Genomic DNA, 16,841 nt, shown 5'->3' on the forward strand with positions numbered 1-16,841 from the left:
CCAGGCTCTGTGTGAACGTGGCCCGCTACGGAAATTGTTGGATTCAAGTAAGAAAAAGATAGATGGGGTCAATGTGTTGGTAAAGCAAGGTCTAACTAACTTATCAGGATTAAGTCGCTCTTGAATGTCTTGTATCTGGACTTTGTATCGCCTCTTCATTTGATGCACCTATTTTGAAGTTTTTTGGACTCGCATGCCTCATTTTCAGCCCAACACTTAAACAACTGGCATATTCTTGTTTTCCAAAGTACCAATATGTAACAGCCAGATATTGAATCACTACCATTGCCGATCTATCAAGTTGTATTCAGCATATAAACTTTGCATGTTTCAGGCATATCTAAAATAGATTGACACATGGATACAAACATACGTTTCCCCTTTTTAGAAACTCATGATGTCCAATGCTTCTGCTCATCAACGCCTTGGCCCTCTTCGGTACTGGCCCCTGAAAGGTAAAGTAAACAAGAGCGCTGAGCATACCCAGGGAGACGCGCGCGGTTCTCAAGCCACCGGGGTAGCGCCGGGAGCCACCGGTGCCGCAGTGGAGTCAAAATCGTCATCGGCCCGGATGAGGGATTTAGGGGTCTGTTAGGAATCTGGGCTAGGGTACTCCGTGCACTGTGAAAAGCTCATGAAGGCCACCTACCCCTATCTGTGGGTGGAGGCGACATCAGTATCTCGTTTATTTACCCCCAAATCCATCCAATGACAACCTGGTCAACACAACCACTACATCGAGAACTCGGTCAAAAACTCGCATTAGTCCGCGACAAGAACTACAGATAAGGAACATGATAGAGAGCCGGATCTGAATCGCCCAAAGCTCGTCGGCAACTTTTTGCCAGGCACTTGCGGGATTGCCTCGTCCCTTGTGTCTTTACACAGTGAGTTGCAGTTTTGACATGCAGAACTGGAGACTGTTAGATTCAGGTTGTTCGGACCGGCAGTCACTAGTGTATCCATATTATAAATCGGGCATGTTTCCCCTAATGCAACCAAACGGATGTGAAGGCATTGTAGACCAAGACCTTCATGAGTGGGTACATGCAGGTTGGTTCTTGGAAACGGTTTCTTGTCTTATCTGATCAAATGACGTATCTGTATGTTGTCGAAAATTGGCTAGCGGTTTGGATATAAAGGATGAATTCAGACATGGCGCGAAGGTTAGTCGGCTCAAAATAGCTTAAGAAATGTAAAACACGATCACCATCTTTCGAGGGCACCTTGTGCTTCAAGAATAGTAGGGGCTTCTACTGGATCGGCGAATCCGCCTTCACTTCCAATCTTCTGTACTCGAAACCATACACGCACATTTTAAACTGATGAAGCTGGTTTCAAAGGAGTGCCACCATGTGATCGCATCATATTCATTCGAGGCTGGCAACTTCTTCGTTCACTGACAAGCTTCAAACAAGATCTTACTCGGAGCTTGTGGACCCATGATGATTGAAGAACTGAGCTAAAGATCAAAACTTTGACTGCTGATCGAGACTGCATCTTGTTACTGCTCAGAACTAGCTCAAGCGTCAAGGTGAATTAACAAGCCTAACACCAAACTCCCCAGTTAGTAACTTCGTGCCGTTGCCATGACCAATCCGTCTAGTGACGTTCCCTTGACTTGAGATGCTTAATTAATATTCCACAAGTTATTCTTGGAAAATTGTGTAGAGATAAGAGCTACTTGGTGATGTATCTTCTAAGTTTTAATCATAATTGAAATCGAGACGCTAAATGATAGCGTTTAACCGATTCTTTTTCCCGAGGCATCTACAAAGCTGTCCAGATTTGCAGCACTGACGCAGAGACCACACATCACGGGATGAATAAAGTGACCCAAGACAAAGCTAACTGGTAAACAAATTCGGAGAAACGGTTGAAGACAGAAGAAAAACAGGCCACCAAGAGAAAGAAGAATCTGACAAGTATCAGATGAGACATGACAAGTACGCATATGAAGGAAATGGCTACACCTGAAGGGCGTCGGCTGGTCCCAGGCAGCCTGCTTACGCTAGCTAATCAATATGCTTAGGTTGCCTTTCCAACCCTTCAGTTATACTTATTTACGGGCCCCTCTTTTTGCCAATGGATTCTGACCCAAGCTTTGGCACAATAAGAGACTCGACGCCCAGTACTTTACTCACCAGAGCAATCACTTTTAATTTAGCACTTGATGAGACACATATACTTTGACTGGCAAGTGTGCCACTATAGACAGTGATGCATCCTCGAGGGCTAACATTGATAAACCGACTAAATCCACCAAAGAATTACTAGCTTAAAACGAAGACTTAAGGGCTAACAAAACGAAAAGGAGATAGCCTTGTCTTGGGCAAACTGAACGCATTTAACTGTGTTGCAAAAAGCATATTGAACTGGATGGTGATGGCATCAATACTGCACTGATAGTGAGTGAGAGGTCGGTCATGGAGGGCAAAGGGACGCTTTCAACTTGCTGGAAGAGTTGATATAAAAACCTTCAACTATATAGTTCGATGTAAATAAAGGTGCTTTGAAGAGGCATGGTGCTATTGATTTTGGCAGAGACCTCTCCGATTTGAAGTCGCTGTGTGAACGGGTGGCGGTGTAATGATTCTTGAATGAAAAGGCAGATACGCTTACAAACTTGACGTTGAGGAGCTAATTCTAGCCCTGTTATTGTGGAAACACATGATGTAATACTTAACGTTAACACATCTGAAAAGCCAAGAACTCTGGATAGAGTTAATGATGTGACAGGAGCTACGACGGTACTAACAACCACCGAAACACAGAGTGGGATACCCACTTTATTTTAACCACAGACGTGTTGTGCAAGATATACAGAGCCATTAAACATCAATGTGACGCTTTTTAACCATTTATCTGTGTTGTCTAGGGGGTGGAAACGACATGATTCATAGACATCGCGTAGCACTCTGCACTTAAGGTTCTCGTGCAGCCATTAGACCCGCTGATCTTCGTGCCTATCTTCCTTGCCTGTCCAAGCATCCTGTGCTGACACGTGCACCTCAGTTCTCTTCGTGATACCCGCCGGCTCCAGGATATTGTCAGTGCTATCATCGGGTTCCGTTGCCCGACTAGCGCTGACCGAGGTCTCTCGGTCGACACCGGTTCCAAGTGGCTGCATACCCGTCCTGGCGGTCCTCCAACTCTGCAGCGCATATCTCGAACTCTTTTGCCCCGACCCGCCGGCAGTGCTACTTCGACTTTTCTCGGCAAAGTACTTGACTAACGGTGCTAGAGTCGGGATACACGCGATTATGATGCCGGTATCAGTCTCGACAATGGACCATTCGATAGCTCTGGCAGAGTCGAGATAGTTGACAAGGTTCTGGATAGTCTGGATTCGGATCGCTTGAATAACGGTGACGAAGACACCGAGGATGAAGAGACCAAGGAGAACATATTTCTTCCGCCGTTGAATCTGAGATGTGAGGATGACAGGAAAGGGTAGTAGCATACTATTAAACTAAGGTCAGAAGGGGTTTGAGATGCCAGAGGTACATGACTTACATGACAACATCAAAGACTATAGTCAAGGAGGAAAATGACAAGTAGAATGCTATAGCATCTACGCAATGGCCCACCTCAGGGGGGATCGTTGGGTCATATTGTTTCTCGATCTGAATATCATAATCAGCCGGCTGCATCCAAAACCTCATAACATGTCCAGGCTTCGTCTTACTGGTGTGCACAGGAAGAGAAAGACACAAATAAAGGCAATATGACCCATTGTGCATGCTGTGGCGACGATAATGGTTGTAATCCGATAAGGTCCGGCCGGGAAGAATCGCAAGTAGGAGAAAAGCAGGCTCATTTTGAAGCCCCAGATACCAAGCACATAACTATAGCAATACCATCAGTATCGAACATCTTCCAATGTCGAATTGAGTTTAAGGAACTGGTATGGCTTACAAGGGACCACCCATGTATTGAAGCTGTTCATTGTTAAACCGATGGCCAAGTGGGTTAGGGCTTTGTTGCAACTTACCTTGCCAAATTGCAAGACATTCTGTGGCGGCATGTCATCGATGATTTTAATACCAAGACCCCATTTCGTCTCTGATGGTTTGTTAGATTCATTATCGAGAAAAGGGGCTAGGAAGTAGTCCATACGGATTACGCTACAGATCGTGTAGCCGCAAGCTCCGAGCTTTTGGTCGTCGATGGTTAGTCACAAACAAAATAAGGTACAAGTGGGAACAGGTCCGGAACATACCCAAGAGACAATGATCAACCAGTCGTCTGGAGGAAGGTTGTGCATTAGTTGACCGTGCTTCCCTGGTCTGCAGATCGCGACAAAACTCACCATAGCCGACAGCTTTGACCACTGTCGTCCTGACGTACCATCTCAAGCACACCAGTATAAGCGCGATGGATGTCACGGTTATACTGACCGCCGCAATTCTAGGGCCGTCGGTTAGCACATCGTCGCTTGTGCCGTACGTCCAGCCCATCTCGGTGGTATCGGAACGACTTGAGAAGACTTGGGGGGCAGACGTTGCAAAGCCGCTTGACGTGGTGGACAGCAGGAAAGCCTCATTGTTATGTATGTCTTAAGGCTCTTTTCGGGCGTAGTAGACCCTAGCTGCGTACCTAGGTGCGGCACAGGCATGAGGCGTCGAAATTGCCCTGGGGTGGCCGCTGATATTAAGTTGTGATCGGTAAGGGCGACCCACCGTCCATCTACAAAACTTTGCCCGGCTTGGCTCGCATACCAAATGACGAGCTAAGGGCATTAGATACCATGCATACATGTCTTAGCAGATTTATTAAATCGCACATCATTCTTGATAGCTCGAGTTGTTTTCGCATCAGGGTTACGCTTCATACACGAGCAAAAACAACCTCTCAGCTTCAACCTGCTCAACAGGATGCTGATATACACGAATTACATCCTTTGATTGATGCTCTGGACGCGGCTTCTAACTTTGGGCAGGGGTAAGGCATCCGTGAGTGAATATTCACAGCACCTTGCCAGTATGAAAGAGACCGGTTGTGGAGGTGGTGTTGGCCAAAGGACTCGTAAGTACCCGAGCTCGTGTCAAAGTACGCCGAGAGTATGAATGCTATGAAGAGCCCTCTGATCAACGTAAATCTCAGCCGCTGACCATTCACAGGATGTCGTTATGGTGAACAAGTGTTCCCGTTCCACTGTGTTATCTCAACATTGCGTGACCGTAAAAGATTTTACTTACCTATCTTTGAAAGAAAAAGAAACTGCAAGAAAAAGCTGCTAAGAATCTTAGAAGAGACTGAGAGCTACGGAATAATTAAAAATCATTTATTTTCAATCCATCCCGTCACTAAAATCCCTCCTACAATACTTCGTTGGTTGTATGCAAGCCAGATGAAATAAGATGAGGAGCCAGGATTCTGGAAGGCACGGCACTGGAATGAAAGTCTTCAGGGTCTGTCTGCCTGTCAAACACTCTTCAAGCCCCTCTTTATCAGCTTTAGAGTTCACGGATACTGATCCGGCCCGCAGGGTTCGCGAGTCAAGTCCAAAGTACAACCGAGAGCCCAACGGCCAAGTCCGAACTAACGGTATCCAGTAGGAATGCCGGGGAAACATCTTCACACGAATACCGGCATGTGGGCTCCCGTCCTAAAACCTTGAAGATTTGCCATCGCCAAGGCATCCGTAATCCGTGGGTGATTTGCGGTTGTCGAGTTCAAGGGTTATAATGCAGATGCTCATTTTAAGCAAGAGGACAACATTCCGTTGTTTTTTCTGTGTCAATTGCTTGGCGGTGAGGCTTGGTGCGACAAAACTTCCTTGCATAAGGTACCTTAGGTTATGCAGGCCTTACAGGCAGAGTGTGATGACCGCCTGTTTGCGGACAGCAAATAGGCAGTGCTTATTGCCCAGCTATGGAGATCATATCCTGGAATGTTAACAGATGCGCGTAAAGCGCCGCCGACTAATGCTCATATTACGCAGCTTATCTTACATAGTACTTACAGTTGCCACTTTTTTCTTCTCCGGGTTTGCGGACCAATCATAGCGGCCAATTGAAGGGAACCAAGATCTCATGAAGAGCCACCCTTGGGCAGCACAGCAATATCATAATAGAACGGTGAGCCCTCGCCCGGTTCCTGCGTGCCCTTTTTATTTTCTCCGTTGTGTCTTTTTGCGTCCTTGCTCCTGCAGCAGATCTGCGAAAAGCACGTTCCACGGTTACGCCCCCTCCACCCTAACCGCCAAGAGACAGATAATCAGGATGCGATCCGCGATTCTTAACCTTGCTTCGTTGGTGCTGGCCAGCGGCCTTGCTTCCGCCGCCTGTCCCTCGCGAAACGATAGCAGGCCACCGTCTTGCAAATACCTCCCTGGAGATGAGGGATGGCCGTCCCAGGATACGTGGGCAAAGCTAAACAAGACCGTCGGTGGCCGCCTGGTTGCCACGGTTCCCTTGGGAACACCTTGCCACGGTGAGAGTTACGACGCGGCCGAGTGTGCGCGGCTGCAGGAGGAATGGTTTTACTCCGAAGTCCAGTAAGTCTGTTATCATTTTTTATTTTTTATTTTATTTTTTCGGAATTTCTCCATGCATATTTCACCGAACTTTGCTCCTCGTGGGATGATCATCTCAAAACCTTGAGATGAACGGCTAGTCAGCGGCTAACCATGACTCGTAAAACAGCATGGGGTCTTCGTCCTCCGTTATGGCTCCCCTGTTCGCCAACGCGAGCTGTGATCCCTTTCAGCCCAAAGACTCCCCCTGCACCCTTGGGAACTATGTTAGCTATGCCGTCAATGCTTCTGGGCCTGCAGACGTCGCGGCCGCGCTAAGGTTCGCCGACGTGAACAACGTGCGGTTCGTCATCCGCAACACGGGCCATGATTACAATGGCCGTTCTACTGGCGCCGGTGGCCTCGCTATCTGGACACACTACCTCAAGGGGACCGAGGTAGTCGACTGGGATGACGGACACTACGTCGGCAAGGCCCTCAAGGCCGGCGCTGGCGTTCAAGGTTTCGAGGCCATCGCTGCCGCACATGAGGTTGGCTTGGCCATTGTGACTGGAGAATGTCCTACAGTGGGCCTCGCTGGCGGATATATCCAGGCTGGTGGCCACAGTGCCCTCTCAAGTTCGTATCGCCGTGCCTCTGAGCTTGAGAAACAATAAGCTGACAAGTCCCAAGGTATTTACGGTTTGGCTGCCGATAACACCTTGTCTTTTGACGTGGTTACTCCAACCGGAAAGTTCCTCACCGCGTCGAGATCGCAGAACCAGGACTTGTACTGGGCGCTCAGCGGAGGTGGAGGAGGAAACTACGGCGTTGTTACTTCCATCACCGTCCAAGCCCATCCTGAAGCCATTGTCAGCGGCGCCAAGTTCGCCGTTACCTTTGCCCAAAATGACACCGAGTCGTTGTACGCCGTCGTTGACGCCTTCCACGCGGCCCTCCCTGACATCGTGGACTCAGGCGTCATGATCATCTACTTCTTCGGCCCCGGTTTCCTGCAGTCTCCCGCCATGACGGCCTACAACAAGACGCAGGCCGAGACCGAGAAGATCCTCAAGCCCCTTATCGACTCCCTCGCAGCTCTGGGAGTTACCCTGCAGCCCACGTACACCGAGTTCGAGAGCTACCGCGACCATTACAATCACTACTGGGGCCCTCTGCCCTCCGGCAACATCCAGGTCGGAACCCAGCTCTTCGGGGGCCGTCTCCTCCCGCGCTCCAAGTTGCCCACATTCGGTCCGACTGCGCGCAAGCTCGTTGAGTTGGGCGTCACTTACATCGGTGTCGGGCTCAACGTCTCCCGCTTTGGCGGCGACAACGCCGTTCTGCCGCAGTGGCGCGACTCCATCGTCCAGGTCTCGCTCACCCTGCCCTGGAGCTTCGAGGTCCCCTACGCCGACATGGTCGCGGAGCAGAACCGCATGACCGAGGTGGTTCAGCCGGTCATCGAGGCCGCAACGCCCGGCGCGGGAGCTTACATCAACGAAGCCGACTTCCAGCAGAAGGATTGGAAGGAGACTTTCTTCGGCGTCAATTATCCCAAGCTGCTGGAGATTAAGCGCAAGTATGACCCCAATAGTCTCTTGTACAACGTCGCTGCTGTCGGCAGTGATGCTTGGACGGTGGACAACAGCGGGCGTATGTGCAGGGCCTGAAAAAGCCAACTCGTCTGGCGAGCGCAAAGTTTGTCTACACTCTACTGAAAAGTTGAGTAAAGCTGTGCATGCTGTACATACTATTATACTCTAATCCCCCATGTACTCTTATTGTTCCAAGCTCAATCTTGCTAGCACGATGCGCAAGGCTGTACGCAGCTTTTGCCCGACTGGGTGAAATCCAGCAAGGTGGCATATGTCAGAAAAGGGGCTTTGTAGGCTCTACAGGAACTCTTGAGTGCTACACTGTCAAAGGACGTAGCACCTCATATACTTGCCACTCGGTTAAGAGCGTACATTAGTTAGTTCTTCGAATTGCGCCACAAAGGCCCTAAAGTCAAACGTAATTTTGTATATACCCAATAGCCCTCTTATTATGTCCATTGTGTATTACACCCATAATTGCAATTTGCGGTACGTCAAGCGAAGCCATTACCAATCAAGTCAAGCTCATTCCATGCATTCGAAAAGCAGATCAATGCATATAGACCAAACAAGAAAGAAATCTCAAAAATAGACAGAAAAACACCGCTTACGCCATGGTCATGACTTGTTACTTGCTCAGACACGACCCCGGGGTTCGTCTCCTCTTTGCGAGTTGTTCGTAGTCTGCCTAGCCAGAGCGTTGTCGACCTCGACATGGTCGACATGGATATGTTTCTTGGGAACCCAGATGACCTGCAGAACACCTACCAATGCAATGCCGGAACAGCTCCACCAGGCCGCTGCAGAGCCTGCGAAACTGTAGATAACGCCAACAAGAGGCGGGGAGATCGTTCTAGCGAGACAGGCGCCTGACATGGCCAGCCCGTTAACCTTTCCAAGGGCCTGCGGGGATGGTGTTGCGTTCTTGAGTAATATGAGGGTGACCGGACCGACAATAATACCATAGAAACTCTGCATAACCAAAGACAGATAGATTCCTGCCTGAGTAATGAGGTCAGGGAAAGCTGACAAGAAAGGCATCAGGAGGTAAGCCGTAGGGTAAAGAACGACCATCCAGATGAAGGAGCCCCAGACTCCGACACGCTCGACAAAGATGGGGAATATGAGACCCTGGATGAGAAGTCCTAGAACACCATTGACTGCTAAATAGGTACCCACGTCATGGAGGTCATAGCCCAAACCTCCACGCAGGTCCAAATGTCCAGGGGGTGCTAATCGGTCGTCGAGTAGATGAGTCGGCAAGAGCGAACCAGCTGCCATCTGGTGGTAGGAGAAAATGACCAGTGTAGTGGTAAGCATAATGACCGTAAAGTTAAACGTCTTTACTTTGGGTTTGGGAGTCCGGGGCTGGGCACGCCCATTGCCATTGTGGCCGTTTTGGCCATTCGGGCGCAACAAATCAGTGCGCACTTCATCTGGCACAACCTTGATGGAGTGAACAGTTCCAAAAGATGATCTCCTAAGGTCAAAATCATGCTCGATTGGAAGGGGAAGACTCGATTCAACGAATCGCGGTCTTGAGTGACTAGTGGAGATGGAGCGGTTGCGATTGAAGTTTCTTTGCGGGGCTCTCCGAAGCGGTGTTCTCTCATCGGGGAAGTCTTCGTCGGCAACGGCTTCGTTATAGTCCGCGTCGGTAAAATCATCCTCTTCGGTGTGATCCCTGTGGATATTGGTCTCTTCTAGGAAAAAGAAACCCTGGATTACAGCAATGGCAACGACAATAACGGAAACTAGGTTGGGAAGCAGGTACGGGTACTGGCCAAAGATGCCGTCCTTGGAGAAAAGGGAAGGGTAATAAACTGCAGGCTGGGCAAGGAAACCTCCCATGGCAGAACCAATAATGCCGCCAAGGGTCCAGACGAACGGCTGCACGGCATAGGCCTTGGCTGGAGAAAACTGTTAGCATCATTATAAAATGAGAAACAAGATGAGATGGATTGGGGTTTTTGAAAGTGACTCTTGAACAAACTCACGCTCATGGTCAGGATTCTTGACCATCTCAGCCACCATGGTCTGCATAACCGACACATTGCCGTTGAGGGCTCCACCGATGAATCGTGCCAAGAGAGCGACCCAGTATTGCTTCGCCAGGCCAAAAATCAAACTGGAAATGGCGACACCAACCAGGCCGAAAAGTACGACGGGTTTCCGGCCAATACGGTCGGACAAGGCGCCCCAGGCCATTGAAGTCAATGCTTCGGCCACGGCGTAGGCGGAGACCAGCAAGCCGGCATAGAATGAGGCTTCCTGCTTCTCAACTCCTAAGTCGATCACCATAAAGAAGGTGTACGCCAGGATTGAGTTGAAGGCGATGGGCTCTGAGAATCGACATATTGCTGGATGGCGTTAGCGGCACAAAAAGGTTAAAACGGTGCTGCAGGATGGAGGGTGTGATTTACCAAGAACAAGTAGCTGTCGGGTGGGAAACGCATTGGGGTCCTTGTCCTTTCTTTGAGGCATGATATCACGGTTCCAGATCTCCCTTCTTCCTCTCAGACTGGATTTTGGAGTTTGTGAAAGAAAAATCTGAGATGAGAGAGCGAGAAAGGAGTGCTTTCTGATAGTGAACGCATAGTTGCGGGGTCACAGAGGTTGGGGGCAGAAGCAGGTAATAACGGCATTGACGGCCCGCCAGCCGACCCACCATGCAGCATGCACATTTCCACCTGATCAGTTAACCATCGAGCGATCTGCAGTGGCCACTGAGCCACCCACGTCAATTACACCTCCAAGGTTCATCCTATGCAGCTGTTGGTGTTGTGAGATGGGATATCGGGTGCTGCCGTTGGTGAGATGGCATTGTTGCGCCAGACGATCTGTGACTGAAACCCAATTGAAGGTTGTTAACGGTAAGCTTTTTGTGTATTTAAGACAAACCGTTGCTCAGTGCCGATCAGAGCGCCTCGTTCTCCTACTTGGTTGATTGCCACTAATTGGAGCAGCGAATGAAAATGACTCAATCCCCGCAGTTATTCCATTGTAGCTCAATGACACTTGCCATTAAATTTCTCACGTCAAGACCCGAAGGAAGCTCGGTGTGCACATTGCTCAGCGACCCCCCTTGCTAGTCAAGTCTGGGGGAGAACTAGGCTCAACGACCGGGGGGGTATCTGCTGACAAAAGCGGCCTTTTTTTGCTTATCTCCAGCAGCCATACAACTTCCAATCTGGGTGCTCCATCACGAAAAGGTGCTACATAACCGTTATCTTAGCTTTTGCTTATCAGTGTTAGAGCAGGCGAGGGAGGAAAATGTGGCCAGTCTCTTTTATTCAGGTTGTATTGTGACATTTGATCAACATGGGGTTGTTGCCTAAACCAGACACTTGCCTCCTGCTGTGTAACGATGCAGACATCAAAGGCACTGCAGCTTAGGATGGCATTTGGGAGAAAACCATGACGTTTCAACACATTATCCGTATGTCGCCTCCCACTACGGTAATGTTTGATTGTGTTAAACACTGATTCAAATCTAAATCTAACCTCAGAATACGCCGTCAGCTGAATGTTGACAGAAACGGATGTTATCTAATGAACAAATAACGTTGGATAACCTCAACACTGATATTCCAGCGTTCGTCCGTGAAATGCACGGATGACCTTGATTCGGAATTAACGTCACCATTGCCAATCACACAACGATATCCGCGTGTCCCCATGATCAACATCCGCCAGTTAAAAATTCTGAATGCCGAAGCCAATTAATTGCTTGCATATACGCCTACATCCTGCTTTAGTAGGCAGCTGCTTCCGAATATTTCTTGTGCGACCAATCCCCAAAATCGAGCTGCCATACGTCATAGATCTCACACGTATTATCCCGATTCTAAATTGCTGAGCAGCCTCCATTTATCTATCATTTACCCGGGTGGATACAACTTTTTGTAAACGCTACACCCCAGCTCAAATGTGTCTAACATCGTCTCAGAAGTGATGACGTGATAGAGACAAGTATTCCCTTAGAGGTCCAACTGTGAATAGGCAAAAGGAAAAGAGAAGTTTTTGGGAAGTCTGTTGTAACCAGCTATTCTATCGTAGCCGTAGTTGTAGGCGTCATCCTGAGCGACAGAGAGGCGAGTAAGATTGGAATGAGAAAACTTGACTGACTGCACTATCTTAACGTGAATGAAGCGTCGATCTTGATGCTGAACCTGGATGATACGGTTATGAATACAAAAAAACCAAACCCAAGGTATGAAACGTAGGAGTCGCTCAATCAACCAAAGCCGAAGGCTACATCGGCGTTGGTCTCTTGCTTTATACTACTAACATGCTTCGTCGGCTATCACTTTCAGACGTACGTATTAGCCCGTTGTGACAGCGTCACTCATATTCAGAGCTTTGAAATCTGAAATTTGAATAGAGACTGCATAACTACTGATTCACGAAAGTGACCCTTGGTTGCGCTACCAAGTGTCACTGGTTACTTTTGGTGAAGGTGAACTAGTTTTGTTGCAAGTTCCGGACAAAATTGAATAAGACATGGTGATGAGAACATGTTCAATCGTTTCTTTGTATCGGATCCAATTGGTTTCAGGTTTCGGGTCAACCAAATAGTGGAGTGGAGTGTGGCAGTAATGGATATCGCGTTTACTCCATCTGTCATGTTCCCTTCAGCAAAAGAAGGCTCGTTGGACAATCAAACATCGCTCAAGTCCAAACAATTATCATCATGATATTGAGATGTCCACTTCTATAGAGTATTTGGGCGAGATTTAAGACTATCTTGGCATGAAACTTCGAGAATGAAAGGGTGAGTTAGAGGCAATTCCAGAATAGCTTCCCTTGCCACCATTGTTCCACTCTTGTACGAGCAACTGAGGGCGGCCGTGCCACTGGAAGACTTTGGTGTTATTTCATGCTGCCTGATTCACAAATGCATTTTTCTCCGAAATGTAGGGGTTTCCGTCGCCTTACAACAGCCCCAGGGAGAATGCCTTTGAAGTGTTGGCTCTCTAGTTCAAAGTCATGTTTGTTCGTAGGGATCAAGCGACTTGGTCACAACAACTCAATTTATTGCCGAGCATGAATTCGCCTCGATAGCTATATTTAACTCAAAAAGAAAGACTGGCCTCGAGATATGTGCATATATGAAGACGACGTTTACTTTCGGCAACAGTCTATCTTCGCTTAGGTCCACGCTTTTGTCAGGCTCAGGCATTACTTGAAATCCAGTGAGCCTGGCTCTCTATCATCGCCTTTCTCCTTTCTTCGTTACTCGACAAATCTCTCCAGCAAGGCAGTCGCAAGAAATATGAAGTTCCTAATCACCATTATTGCCTCAGTCGTTGCCGCCAATGCTGTCGCCATTCCTGATGACGAAGCCCGTTGTCACAAAATCGGCCAACCATGCTGGAAGGCTAAGCGCGCCGCCGACGCCTTCTCTAACGCTCTTGCCAAGTTTGACAATGTTAGTGTCGACGACTCTATAGAGGCCCTTCTCTCTCATTCGGAAGGCGGCGCTGCTTTCATGGCCAAACGCGGCATTGACGAGCTCGCTCACGCCGTTGCAGTCTCGCAGGATGATCCTGCCGAGTATTACAATAAGCTGGAGATGAGGAAGCGCTTTTCCGAGGATACTAAACCTGTCACGCTCCGTGAGGCTATTGCTGAACCCAAGGCGGACCCCTGGTGTCGTGATCCTGGAAAGTCTTGCTGGAAGCGCGACATCAACACGAATACTGAGAGAGGAGGCATCCCTGGCGAGGACAGGGACTGGTGCCTTCAGCGTGGGCAACCGTGCTGGAGAATCAAACGCGCGGCCGAGGCGGTCATCGAGGCTATTGCTGATGATGAAGACGCTACTTCTAGCGAGATCAACACTGTCACTAAACGCGAGACTGAGCCATGGTGCCGCTCACCTGATCAGCCTTGCTGGAAGGCTACCCGCGATCTTTCTGCCATCAGGGACGCCGCGCAGTCCCTTGTTGCAACCCTTGACCTTGACTAAGATGCGCGTTTGCTACGGCTGACTAGATGTCTCGACTTCAAGCATCCTGTGTCAACAGAGGGCGGCAGTATGCCACGATGTTTCTTATCAACTTTGAGCAAAGTTTGCTGTTCTCTTGCGCAATGCTAAGATTTTGATATGGCAGAATGGGTGCCACAAAGATTGCGGTAAACGTGTGAGTATCCCTTCTTCATAGATTCTCTTTGACCCTGTTCTGGGGGTGGTGTTGAGCCGTTGGTACAGTTAATGCTCTCGTCATTGTCAATGGCAGATAATAAAATCTTTGGCGAAAAGAGCCACTCCTCTATGTTTTACTTCTCTTTGTGTGCAGTAATGTTTGCAAAGCCCAAGACCAGTGGAAGAAAACCCATCAGGATTGCCGGTTCTGTACGGATAATATTGCATACAAAACTATTGATGAAGGCCCGTGTTTGTTGCCTCATCTTCCGCGTCGTGATCAAAAGCAGGATTAAAATCGGCGGGCGTGTCCTGCGCCAGTACCTGGTGCAAAGCCATATGGGCTTTGCCTCGAGGGCATTTTACCTCCAATGGCCACGGGAAGATAAAACCATAGTCTTGGCACAATGCTCGAGCTTGATGCTCCTGCGAGATGGACGACAGTGCGTGTGCTGTCTTAATCCAGTTTGACTTTCAACAACTCGAGAACGGGCGTTCCAGACATGTCTTCTAGGAGGAACGACATCAACGTCGTGGCAACACTACGATGGCGAGAATTGATGATCTTCCTCATAAGCCAGATCACAGCTGCTTAAGACAGCATCGCTTTCCGACAGACCGCATACACACAAACTATAAAATGCGGTCGAAATATGTACGTTCAATCATTGCGGTCCTCCTCACTGGCCCGAAGGCAGAGGAGCACCGCACCCAAGATTGTTCGCTTCCTTCTCCATTTCGATCTCCGTATCCGATGGTCTTGGGCTCGTCAAGCGAACCTCACACCAGAAATTTCACGAGAACATGAATGTGATATTTTGCGTTGTTCAATAATGAAGAAGAAAGGAAAAGAACAACAGAAGATTTTCGGTGGAGGTCTACTTTTGTAGCCGCGAAGAGAATTTTAGATTTGTGCCTCAGGCATTCATGAGATTTGCCCTTGGCCGACCCAAGTGGTGGGTAGGAAGCCGCCTTGGAGAGGGTCCAATCGACCCTGCGCTTTCAGTTGCTGACACCCGCGGCCGGTCTTCGGCAAGGTTAACTCTAGAGTGGGTCATCTGCAACAACATGCCGTCACTCGCTGCCAGCGACTGTATCCATTTCCCGAGCTGGTCTTTGAGACTCAATCTCCCGCTTCCCCCTTGATTTCCTTCCACAACACAGAATAGTCGTCCAAAATGGTCAAACCAGCAATAATGGCTGCGGACGCCCTTCCGAGGTTCTTACTTCCTAGACTGAGCTGGATTGGACCTTCAACAGCTTCCCAAGTCTTGCGACCCCTCTCGGCCTACCCTCCGAGCTCCCGCCGACAAATGCATAGCCAGCCGGATGTCTTCCGCAGCGCAAACCGATCCCAGCGATGCCGTTCTAGCAACTCCAACCGCAGAAGCCCATCGATGCTTGAGAATCCCGTTATCAAGAGATCATTCCACGCGACTCCCACAAGGCAACGAGATCATCACTTCGACACTCTCAAGTTTGTACAGCGTCTCAAGTCGGATGGCTTCACGGAAGAGCAAGCCGAGGCCATGATGAAGGTTCTGAACGATGTAATCGAAGAGAGGTATAAGCCATCACCACTTAGCCTTTCGGAATTCTCATTGCTCACTACCCCTCCAGCATACAGAACCTCACCCGAACAATGGTCCTTCGCGAAGACGCCGCCAAGGCCACCTACACGCAAAAGGTCGACTTCGCCAAATTGCGATCCGAGCTTCTATCCGCCGATAGCACCGAGTCAAGCACAACGCGCGCCTCCCATGAGCGCCTGGCAAACGATATTGCGAAGTTGAGCTCGCGGCTGCGCGACGAGATCGGACGTACCCAGGCCAGTGTGCGGCTAGACCTTAACCTGGAGAAGGGACGCATTCGCGAGGAGGCTGTCGGCCAGGAGCTTAAAATCAAGGAAACAGAGACCAAGATAGAACAAGAGGTTGCGGCTCTGAGAGAGAAGCTGGAGCAAGTCAAGTTCCAAACGCTACAGTGGCTGATGGGCGTGTGCACTGGTTTTGCTGCCTTGCTGCTTGGTGCTTGGAGATTGCTCATGTAGACGAAGTTACTTTGGATACCTTGTCGCGCGTGGAGAGGATTAAGAGGATATTGAGCTATATATCAATCGGACAGACTTGAACCGCTGCGCGGTCATGTCCCGAATAATGGGGGTTCATTTTGTTGCGCCCTCAATGATGCTGGGCAATGGCTGCTTGGCACTGTATGCTGCAACCTTCCGGAAGGCTAGGCAGATCGCAGCTTGACCTGACCCAGCTAGATATTGGATGCACCTGCCACGATTTGGAAGGCATTGCACGGAAAAAAAGAGATCTCTCTGTTCATTTCTCATACATAGTCCTGTCATTTTCTCGGAGAATAGCCTGCCCTCCCGTAGACTAAAATTTTCTCTTTGTCACTCACACAACACACTCAAGGCCTGCTCCGTAGATCAGCACATCATTTTCTGTTCACTGCACATGGATCGATCGTACTTTATCTCTTTTTTTTGATTCGCAACTGTCACTTAGTCATAGCTATGAAGGTAGGGGGTTCAACATGCCCAGCGTCGTCTCTGCGGCCGCAGACACTGTCGGCTCTACTTCCTTCTAGACCACTGCTGAATCTTATGAACCTGATATTTCCC

At 49.1% G+C, this 16,841-nt stretch overlaps 5 protein-coding genes across 5 annotated transcripts; 3 read left to right on the forward strand and 2 right to left on the reverse strand.

The window, feature by feature from the left end:
- Positions 1-2,944: 2,944 nt before the first annotated feature.
- On the reverse strand, positions 2,945-4,460 carry CTRU02_205248 (uncharacterized protein; the record flags this gene model as incomplete). The annotated part of the gene is made up of 5 exons (XM_070204525.1): positions 2,945-3,464; positions 3,517-3,626; positions 3,689-3,848; positions 3,906-4,101; positions 4,271-4,460. The coding sequence occupies 5 exons, from the start codon at positions 4,458-4,460 to the stop codon at positions 2,945-2,947; spliced, it is 1,176 nt and encodes a 391-aa protein (XP_070061629.1).
- Positions 4,461-6,227: 1,767 nt separating this feature from the next.
- On the forward strand, positions 6,228-8,133 carry CTRU02_205249 (FAD binding domain-containing protein; the record flags this gene model as incomplete). The annotated part of the gene is made up of 3 exons (XM_036722546.1): positions 6,228-6,502; positions 6,651-7,123; positions 7,154-8,133. 3 exons carry the CDS (start codon positions 6,228-6,230, stop codon positions 8,131-8,133), a joined length of 1,728 nt encoding a protein of 575 aa, XP_036585443.1.
- Positions 8,134-8,694: 561 nt separating this feature from the next.
- Positions 8,695-10,542, reverse strand: CTRU02_205250 (major facilitator superfamily transporter; the record flags this gene model as incomplete). The annotated part of the gene is made up of 3 exons (XM_036722547.1): positions 8,695-9,968; positions 10,056-10,418; positions 10,482-10,542. The coding sequence occupies 3 exons, from the start codon at positions 10,540-10,542 to the stop codon at positions 8,695-8,697; spliced, it is 1,698 nt and encodes a 565-aa protein (XP_036585444.1).
- Positions 10,543-13,333: 2,791 nt separating this feature from the next.
- On the forward strand, positions 13,334-14,029 carry CTRU02_205251 (clock-controlled pheromone ccg-4; the record flags this gene model as incomplete). The annotated part of the gene is made up of 1 exon (XM_036722548.1): positions 13,334-14,029. One exon carries the CDS (start codon positions 13,334-13,336, stop codon positions 14,027-14,029), a length of 696 nt encoding a protein of 231 aa, XP_036585445.1.
- A 1,355-nt stretch (positions 14,030-15,384) lies between these two features.
- Positions 15,385-16,256, forward strand: CTRU02_205252 (uncharacterized protein; the record flags this gene model as incomplete). The annotated part of the gene is made up of 2 exons (XM_036722549.1): positions 15,385-15,770; positions 15,827-16,256. The coding sequence occupies 2 exons, from the start codon at positions 15,385-15,387 to the stop codon at positions 16,254-16,256; spliced, it is 816 nt and encodes a 271-aa protein (XP_036585446.1).
- Positions 16,257-16,841: the final 585 nt, after the last annotated feature.

Source organism: Colletotrichum truncatum, assembly GCF_014235925.2.
Source record: "Colletotrichum truncatum strain CMES1059 chromosome Unknown Contig_0003, whole genome shotgun sequence".
Lineage (NCBI taxonomy): Eukaryota > Fungi > Ascomycota > Sordariomycetes > Glomerellales > Glomerellaceae > Colletotrichum > Colletotrichum truncatum.